Below are 9,281 nucleotides of genomic sequence, written 5' to 3' on the forward strand. Positions count from 1 at the left end.
TCAAACAGGCAGTTTGTTAACAAACACGTGTATTGCAATACATGTTTTGAATTGTAGAAATGTCTTTAAGCATTGTGATGTGATGTTTTTCTTACATTTCTTATAGGCCGCCCATCTTTTGATGTACATTTGTGTTATAAATATACCACATGAATGTGTGATTTAAAAAAAAAATTGTATATTAATATTGTATATTTTAATATGTATATATACGGCTGTGTGTCCAGACACGTAATTCGGTCATCTAATTTGAATTCCAAGCGTTCTCAGTTTGAATATACAGCCCGGTTATACCGATGCAGTCTACAACGCTAATCTTTCCAGTAAAGAAAATTAGAAAGCTTTTAAGTTAACAGTCTCTAGATTTTAAGTATTAGTTCCATTATTATTACTTTTCATCACACTGCCCTTTAAGTCCCATTTGAAACACAGCATCTCATAAGGAGTAATAAATCATATTCAGTACTTGACACCTTGAAATTGCTTTTCCTGGGTGGGTTACAGAATTCCAGGAGACAAAAGAATAGCATTAAGGCCTGAACAAAATGAATCGGTACCCATCGTGGGTTCTATTTATTTATTTATCTTTCGCTCCATCAGGTGTGCACTTGCAGATCTGTAGCATCTCAGTTACCTGCACACTGTTTAAGCTTCAATGCTAACCTCATTCTCCCTCAGGACCTCACAGGCCAGATTGCACTCTGTCATATGCTCCGTTTTGGGGATTTCTCCCCTCTCTAAGTCATTAATTACCCTGGCTTTCATCTACGCTCATAAAAATGGGGGCGGTGGGGGGATAATGTTGTCAGAGAACCAGTGTTTGTTGTACGACAAGGACAAATGGCGGCCATTCTTCAGCGCATGCAAGGCTGCCAGGATAATGCGTCCTATCTATTTTTATATTGTATCTCTGGTTCAGGTAATTAAAGCACAGACTCTGGTGTATCGAGGCCTCACAGCTCATTGGCTCTGAATCCTAATGCTTTGTTTTTAATTGGGCGTCTAATGCGTTTCTTTTTCTTCATTTCTCTCTTGTTACATCTAACACTAGGCCACGCGGAGTATTAGCTTTGAAAAATGGCTTCTTTTTTTTTTATTTGGAGCAGCAAGCGTTAATTACAAATAAAGGGATAATGTGCTTGTGCGTTTTACACTGTATAAATTATTGAGGTGCCGCCATTAGTGGCGGAGTGTAAAATTGTCATACACACGTCAAGCTCTGGGAGGGGAAAAAAAATCATAAATAATGAGCCTGCGTTTAGTAATGCGTTTTAATTTGCCAGAAAATGATTTACGACTTTTGCAATGAGATGGATATGGATAGCGCTGATGGGTTGGCTGTGCGTGTATAACGCGTGCGTTTGTCAAAACAGGGAGTCAGGGGCAGAAAAAAGGAGGGCGAACCACGAAGGTGCCCAAGCAGAGCGCGATGAACTGGGCTGACCTGCTGCCTCCTCCACCCATCAGCCCACCGCCATGTCAGGACTACGGCATCTCAATGGATGACAGGTGGGGTCTATATAAACACAGACACACACACACACTATACATTCTGTCAGGGAAAAACAAAAGAATAACCGTGTCTCTGTGATGTGGTGTTTAGCTACGAGGCCGAGCTGAAGTGCCCAGTCCCTCCGTCTCGCATGTACTTACAGCCTGATGAGTTAGAGGAGGAGGAAGCAGATATGGAACGAGGCCCGACTCCTCCGGTTCGAGGCACGGCCTCATCTCCTGCCGCTGTATCCTACAGCCACCAGTCCACTGCCACCCTCACGCCATCCCCACACGAAGAGATGCAGCCCATGCTCATGGAGAACCCAGAGAACCTACATGAGCGCAGGTGAGCTCTTATTGCAGATAAATGAATACACACATGACTACTATGACTATGATTTTTTTTCCCATTTTATGTCAACCTATTGTTTGTCGTTTCCCCAGACGACAGCTAGTCAGCCCTCCTCCGCCCCCACGGCCCGTCTCCCCGTCTCACACATACGGCTACATCTCGGGCCCCCTGGGTCTGGACACGGACGGCCTGGAGGACGAGGAAGAAGGAGACGATACAGACGCGGAGGTGCCGTTGGTCCACCAGCGATACCTTCACGCGCTCGTCCCCGGAAATCCGCATGGCGTGCATCCGAGGCTGACGCTGCGTGGGCTGGATCAGACGCCGGCATCCAGCACGTGCGAGCTGGACAGCTCCGTCACTGGCTCCATGATCAACGGTTGGGGCTCTGCGTCTGAAGAGGACAGCGGGTCGTCGGGACGCTCCAGTGTCATCAGCTCGTCTGACGGTTCCTTCTTTACTGATGCTGACTTTGCACAGGCTGTGGCTGTCGCCGCCGAGTACGCCGGCCTCCGGGTTGCGAAGCATTCTGGGAAAGGGCCGCCACACTATACTGGGCCAGGAGGTGAGGGAGATATACTTACCTGATTTGCCATATTATCATGAACGTAGCAAGATGTACCTTTCCTCATGACTTTGCCTAATTAGCTGGATATTTTGCAGCACGGAAATACCAAAACCTGCCTTCAGGCCACCGTCCAGCAAGTCCCTTTTCTACAGACAGTAATATGAGCGCAGCTGTGGTGCAGAAAAGACCTCCAAAGAAACAGAAACAGCAAGCTGCTGGACTCTACCAGCGAAGAGAGGCTTACACAGACGGTATGTATTCATAAGCACTACTAATTTACTAGTTCTAAACGATAGCAGAGCTCAAGGTATGGTTATCGTCTCATTAGGAACAAGTTCATTGCTATATGAAAGCTGCTTTAGGACAATGTCCATTGTTAAAAGTGCTATACAGATCAAACTGAATTGAATTAACTTATGTGAGACTAGATTGAAGCCATTGTGCAGATTGCGATGCAATAAACTGACAGCATTCTTTAAGTGGTGTCTTTTCTGACATGGATCATAACAGCGATTGCATTCAGTCCAGAATTTACAACACTGCCAGAACTTTGGCCACCATCTTTAGTCTCAGAGGTCCTAGAGCTACCAGTGAGGATATCACTAGGGATGCGTTGATACTATATATTTTTTTCCCAACCATGAGAGTCCATGTTTCTTGGTACTTGTAGATACCGATATTGATACCAAATGATCAACCTACTTAGGTTAATTAATCAATCACAGGGGGTCATGGACCATTTTATTTAGCTCTGTTCATGTATTAAATGGTGCCCAGGAAAAGCACACGTTCTTTTGTAATTTTCATGTTGTGCTTACAGAGACAAGTGGCTACCTTGCATGAACCACACACACACTACTATAATGGACTATCCACATTAGGACAGAAAGAGCAGGATGAGTGAATGTCTCCCGGGGCAGATACAGACTCCCGCACCATCCTTAGGGACGCCTTCCTTCCTTCCTCCCACGCTAATAAAACTGCCCCAGGTGGTGCTGCTTAACTTCAAGTGCCCCCACACACCCCTCCTGTTCGAATGTGCACACACATACCCTGTACCCTGCAGTGAGGTAAACACTGGGCATTCGTGCAATCTGCGTTTCATTTTCCTCTTCTCTGGGGCCATCTGAAAGGTCATTGTGTATACACACACACACACACACCGAGTCAGCTGCTGGGCTTCATCATTGAGTCACTTGTCCTTGTGTGTTGACATGGAGATTTAATATCAGACACACACAGACCCTGGCCTGATGTCTCAGATCAGCTACTCCCTCTCCCTCCTCCCTCTGCTGTAATCTCTTCATCCCTTCACCCTCCAGCACACCCCCTCTCCGCTCATCTTTTCTCCTCTCCCGTCTCTATTTCTCGCCGCTGAGCGGTTGAAGAGCCTCGTCACCCCGCAGCTGTTTGATCGTTCTGTTTTAACAGAAATGACAGAAATTCACATTCCGTGCGTCTTTATCGCATTAATTCCACCAGTGATCCATGTAACAGAGGTTTGTACAATACCAGGGCTCATACGCCACTGCGATGCTTAGTTCTCCGTTCTGACTGGGCAGAAGGTATTGATTCATTTTCCACAACAGCAGATCCGACAGCGGTTCTGACCGGAAGTCAAATAACAGGGTCGATATGGCGACGTTTTCTATGAGGACATGTTTATTCAACCTTCGTGGAAGGAGTCTTCAGTGGCAGCACTTTGGAACAGTTAGTAAGAAAGACAGACGAGTTTACGCTTTTTGCGGTTTTCCCATAACACGACAAGCTGCACTGTGTTTGTCTTATTAACATCCAGAAATTGCTACTAGCAAACTTACTTGTAACTAACATATCTCACATTGATCTATAAATGGAAAGTAATTACAACGTGGCACTCCTTAATAAATAAAACTTGCGGTATAAGAGGAATATAATCAACGTTAGTGTCGTAGCAATAACTCTGCTACATCGCACCACTCCATCACGATGTATTTTACTATAACAGCTTCATAAATTGATGCGGGTTTGCCATGAATTACATGCGAACCTACATGCAGTCTAAACATCCTTCCATTAATCGTGGAGCATCAGCCGAAATAAAAGTTTTTAATGCGCTTTATAAAAGCAGCACATGGCCATAGAATAACATGAAGGCTCTAAAAAATAATAATAAAAAAAAAATTGTGAGAAATCCCGGCTTACCTATATACCGTTCCTGCTGCAGCATTCCTAACACTCCACAAGAGAACTCCACCTTCTCTTAATTTTGTTCTTGTTTGCTCAGTGCTTTGAGCAACACCAAGCTTATTATCTCCTGATCCTGAAGTTCCCCTGCATGAGGCCACTTTATTCTTCAGCCCACACACACACACACACTTCCCTTCATGTTGAATTTGATTTATTACACCATGATCACTCATAATAATAATAATAATAATAATGCAATAAAGTGAAGGAGGCATGAGGAATGTCTGCTGTGGGAGGATTTTGGGATCAGTGTTGTAACAAACAGTCCGCAGTCTAGTTTATATTATTTTAACTTGTTCCATGATGCAGCGTGTCAGTATTTATTTCCATGATTGCTTAAAAGGGACACGCCAACATTTTCAGCATAAATATGTTGTATAAATATGATTTCCATGGACTAGAATTCCCTTTCTGACAATAACCATTTGTCAAGGTTTTTTTTTTGTAGAACGAAAGATACAAAGCTGTAAATCGGTATAATTCGTCCTTTCAGGGATGGAGCTACATTTGTAGAAGGCAGAATTTTTGTTAGGGTTAGGCCTGAAGACACTCCAGTGTTGGAAAGCTGGACGGACAGAGCATTTAGTAAGACGTTCTGTCTTGTTAAATCGCATCTTTGAAAGGAACCATTGTTTCATGGTAAGGAGATTAAAGATCCAGAGGTGTTCTATAAAGCAGGGACCCCTCATAAACCGTGCATTCTCATAAACCATCACCTCCTGCTCTCTCTCAGACTAGCATTGATCCAGAGCCTGCATGCAAACACATTAAGAAAAAAAATGCCAATGTGGCCTCCGCTTTCCTCATTCACTATCGACAGGAGCCTGCTGTTGGATTTAAACAATGTCCTCGGGGTCATGAATAAACAAGACTTGCTGTGTTTAATAAACGACAAAAACATTCAGGGGAAATCTTGGTGAGTGATGGGATGAAACTAACTGCACTCCCGAGTTACATTTTTTACCCCAAAAAATGGTAAGGGGTTAGCCTTTGTGTTGTGTTTTTTTGGTGGGGGGACATAATGTTCTCTGATTTCTGAAATTCATGCTGTGCATTAAAAAGGTTCAAAGTCACACAGTAGTGCACTTAATTTCGTCGTATCGTGTTCTAGAGCGGAGATCACATTTCCATACTGTACTACACTACCAAGCTACATTCACTGCTGTGTTTCTCTTGATCCCTTTAACACACAGGGTGAATTTGGTGAACATCTGTAAGCGTCACATTTTTCACCCCAAAAAATGGTAAGGGATTAGTGTTTTATTGGCATCATGCCCATGGTTAAATATGGTGGTGGCTATCAAATATCAACAGATATTAAATGAAAAACTTAATGCCTCTCCCAAAAAGATTCAAATGGGCCATGGTTGGATCTTCCAGCAGGACAATGATCCCAAACGTACATCAAAATCAACACAGAAATGGTTTACTGACCACAAAATCAAGCTCCTGCCATGACCATCCCAGTCCCCTGACCTGAACCCCATAGAAAACCTGTGGGCTGAACACAGTGCTGTACTTAGTTTTGGCCTATAATTCACCAGATTCCAGGTCTGAGCATCTTATTTCCATACTATAGTATTCTGTACCACACCTCAGCTTTGGAGTGTGATAGGATGAAACGAAGTGCACTTTCATGTTCGGTTTGACCGCCCTAATGCACAAGGTGAATTTGGTTTAGATCTGTTTACAAGCACATGAAGATAAAAATGCCAACGTGGCTTCTGCTTTCCTTGTTCACTACTGAGAAGACTGTAGGCTGTCCTCTGCTGTACAATTTAAACGATGTCCTCGGGATCATGAAGAAACATAGAAGGCTTGCTGTTTTTTATTAAACTTTGAGGGCATTCAGGGAAACGCTTCGATTTTTATGCACTAGAGAGAATAGAAATTTGGCAATCAAGCAGAACTTGCTGCTACAAACGCTAATGACCAGTCCTTGCCAGCAGGTCTTTATGGTTTGCCAGGCTGCAATGTGGCAAGGACTGTAGAAAGGACTTTCAGCGTGCAGCTGGCGTCAGGAGGCACAGCTCAGCTTCTCTCACACCTAGCAGGTGCTAGACAAATGAGTGCCGGTGTCAAATTAGCGCGCTGTCACTCCGGCCGTGAAGGGCAAAACCTCTTTCAAAAATGCGCCAAGAGTATGCAGGACAAGTTGGCACATGAATACATCAGGAAAATACTGCACGCATGCTAAAAATGTGATTTTTCCATTTGCAAAGACCTTCCTCCACCACCCATCCCACCTCCAGCCATGCTCAAGTCCCCAACTCACCCATCCAAGGCCGCGGCGGAGACAGGAAGGAGGTCCAGCTCAGCCGAGAGCAGGGACAAGAGAGACAAGAAGCCCAGAGATGCCTCGGACACAAGAACCAGCTCGTCAGAGCGTAGAGATGCTCAAGAAAGACAGCGGGCTCAGAGAGCCGGGAAATCCAGCAAACCAGAGCCAAGCGCAGGACGCCAGCACCAAGGTACTACAACTCCGTTTTATAGAAAATCAACGGCAGGGTGTTATGATGCGATTATAATGTTATAACATCAAAACTTTGTACACCCTTATGTTTAATTAATGCCACCTGCATTAATTAAACGTGAGGGTGTACAGAGTTTTGCGCCAATCTGAACTGTATTAGCGCAGGATAAACCCATTAAAGAAATGTTAAAGGACTGAAAATAGAGCGCACTACTGTACCATTTGAGCTACAGTGACTGTTAGTAGTCTTAGCTGCTCTTCGTGTCTGTTGTGCTTCAGAGGACATTGTGCCCTACAGTCGACCCTCTTTCCCGGCCGTCCACAGTCCCCGGGGTGAGAGAGAGCCAAGCTCCTCCAGCTCCATGTCATCGCGAGGTTCTGGAGGCCGGAGGAAAGGTGAAGGAGTCGCTGGGAGCCGCAGGAATCCTGCAGAAATTAGCCTCAATACCGTCGGAGCCTTCCATCCAGGAGAAGAGCAACTGGAGGTAACTGTTAGCCATTTTGCCCAATTTTATATTTATTTTAAAATTGACAAATAATTGTGGTGGTTTTGGATCTCTAATCTGACCTCCTCCTAGTATAATGGTTGACTTGCTACCTTGGTTGAAAAAATTATTTAAAAAAAAAAAAAAAAAAATTATACATAATTCACACACACTATGTGACAGCACGGAAGACAATTGAACAAAATCAGCCATTTTGTTATTTTTTCCCCCTCCATGGCATTACAGATCTTTTTCTTCCCCTCTTTGCCATTGTCTGATCATTTTAGTTTTGTTCAGATAGACATGTAAATCATTTTAGAAAATGCTTTTACTTACCGTGCTGACTCACCCATCACGCATATCCATTTATGAACTTTGTCACCGTGCTGTGTACAGTATAGTGAAAAAGCATTGGCAGGAGTAAATCAGAACACAGTGATCTCCTCAGCTGTTTAGCTTCAGCTATAAAGCCATTTGGTGCATCGGACAGCATTTAGTTTTCTAGAAACAAAACTAACGAGTCTTTTATTGATCACGTATACATTACAGCACAGTGAAATTCTTTTCTCTGCATATCCCAGCATGTTAGGAAGTCTCAATAATAATAAGCCATAATATAGTGCCCCTGGAGCAGAGAGGGTTAAGGGTCTTGCTCAGGGGCCCAACAGTGGCAGCGCTGGGGTTTGAACCCCGGACCTCCTAATCAGTAACCCAGAGCCTTAACCACTAAGCCACCACTAACCCCCCCCATGACAGAATTACCTGGTTGCATAGAAAACAATGAACAGACGTCACATAGTGAGACTAATCTCGTCTGTATAGGGCTATCATTGGTATGGTTTGATGCTTTTTCTACATATTTACCAAAAACTGCCTTTAAATGGCATTATAAATGTTCTTTTCAGTTGGAAAGCAAAAGATACAGAAACTGAATGGTATTTTTTCTCTCTCTCTCTCTCACCTTTCCTCAGATGGCAGAGAGCTGAAGTCGGAATGGACACATCGTTGCCATTTTAACAACCATCTTCAATTTTAACCATCTCAACAACGCCTTTCCTTTCATAACTAGCACTCTTGAAAACTGACCAACTGTTTAACTCTTTTATTGTGCGCTTAATGGTCATTTCATCAAAAATTAAGAAGAAAAAAAAACAAAAAAAACAATAAGGGTGTGCATCTGAGGGAGTGAAAGATTTTTGGTTTAATGTGATGTGGAGTGTTCCCAGGCGTTACTGTTAATAAATAACATTAGCTTCAAGCAGAAAGGGGATGGACTTACCTGTAAATAAACATGCCTATATGTCTTTTATAATGTGCGTAGTACGTTAAATTTTGTCTTCCTCGGCTTATTGGGATCATTTTCAAGTTTTTATGATTATTCTGTAATTGTCTGTATCGCATCCATCCTGGTTGTAAAATTGTCATATCGTTTAAACAGTTCTGAGAAAAGTGCCGCGTTGAAGATGTGTTGTTTCTTTTTCTTGTTTTGTTTCGTTGTAATGCACTGTTATTTTGTCGTCAGTCAAGGTTTGTTGTTATTTGTTTGCCTTTGGTTTTAAAAGCACAATCACTAAACTTTATTTTGAACCATGTTATCGATTAACCTTTTTGTCCTGCGTGAAAAGAACAGGTACTGTATGACAAAAGGCCTCGTTAACCCTGACGTAGTTGAAAGAGAGG

At 43.3% G+C, this 9,281-nt stretch overlaps 1 protein-coding gene across 11 annotated transcripts in view; it reads left to right on the top strand.

The window, feature by feature from the left end:
• The window catches only part of robo1 (roundabout, axon guidance receptor, homolog 1 (Drosophila)), a 262,707-nt gene extending 253,516 nt beyond the window's left edge, over nt 1–9,191 (top strand). For all 11 annotated transcript variants that reach the window (XM_047161471.2, XM_053687578.1, XM_053687579.1 and 8 more), the window contains 7 exons: nt 1,374–1,509; nt 1,604–1,840; nt 1,939–2,411; nt 2,510–2,665; nt 6,866–7,114; nt 7,396–7,601; nt 8,573–9,191. In XM_047161471.2, the coding sequence (XP_047017427.1) occupies nt 1,374–1,509; nt 1,604–1,840; nt 1,939–2,411; nt 2,510–2,665; nt 6,866–7,114; nt 7,396–7,601; nt 8,573–8,587 (1,472 nt within the window). In that variant the 3' untranslated portion in view covers nt 8,588–9,191. The remainder of the gene's footprint in view (nt 1–1,373; nt 1,510–1,603; nt 1,841–1,938; nt 2,412–2,509; nt 2,666–6,865; nt 7,115–7,395; nt 7,602–8,572) is intronic.
• Nucleotides 9,192–9,281: the final 90 nt, after the last annotated feature.

This window comes from Ictalurus punctatus, chromosome 17 (assembly GCF_001660625.3).
Source record: "Ictalurus punctatus breed USDA103 chromosome 17, Coco_2.0, whole genome shotgun sequence".
In the NCBI taxonomy this organism is placed as follows: Eukaryota; Metazoa; Chordata; class Actinopteri; order Siluriformes; family Ictaluridae; genus Ictalurus; species Ictalurus punctatus.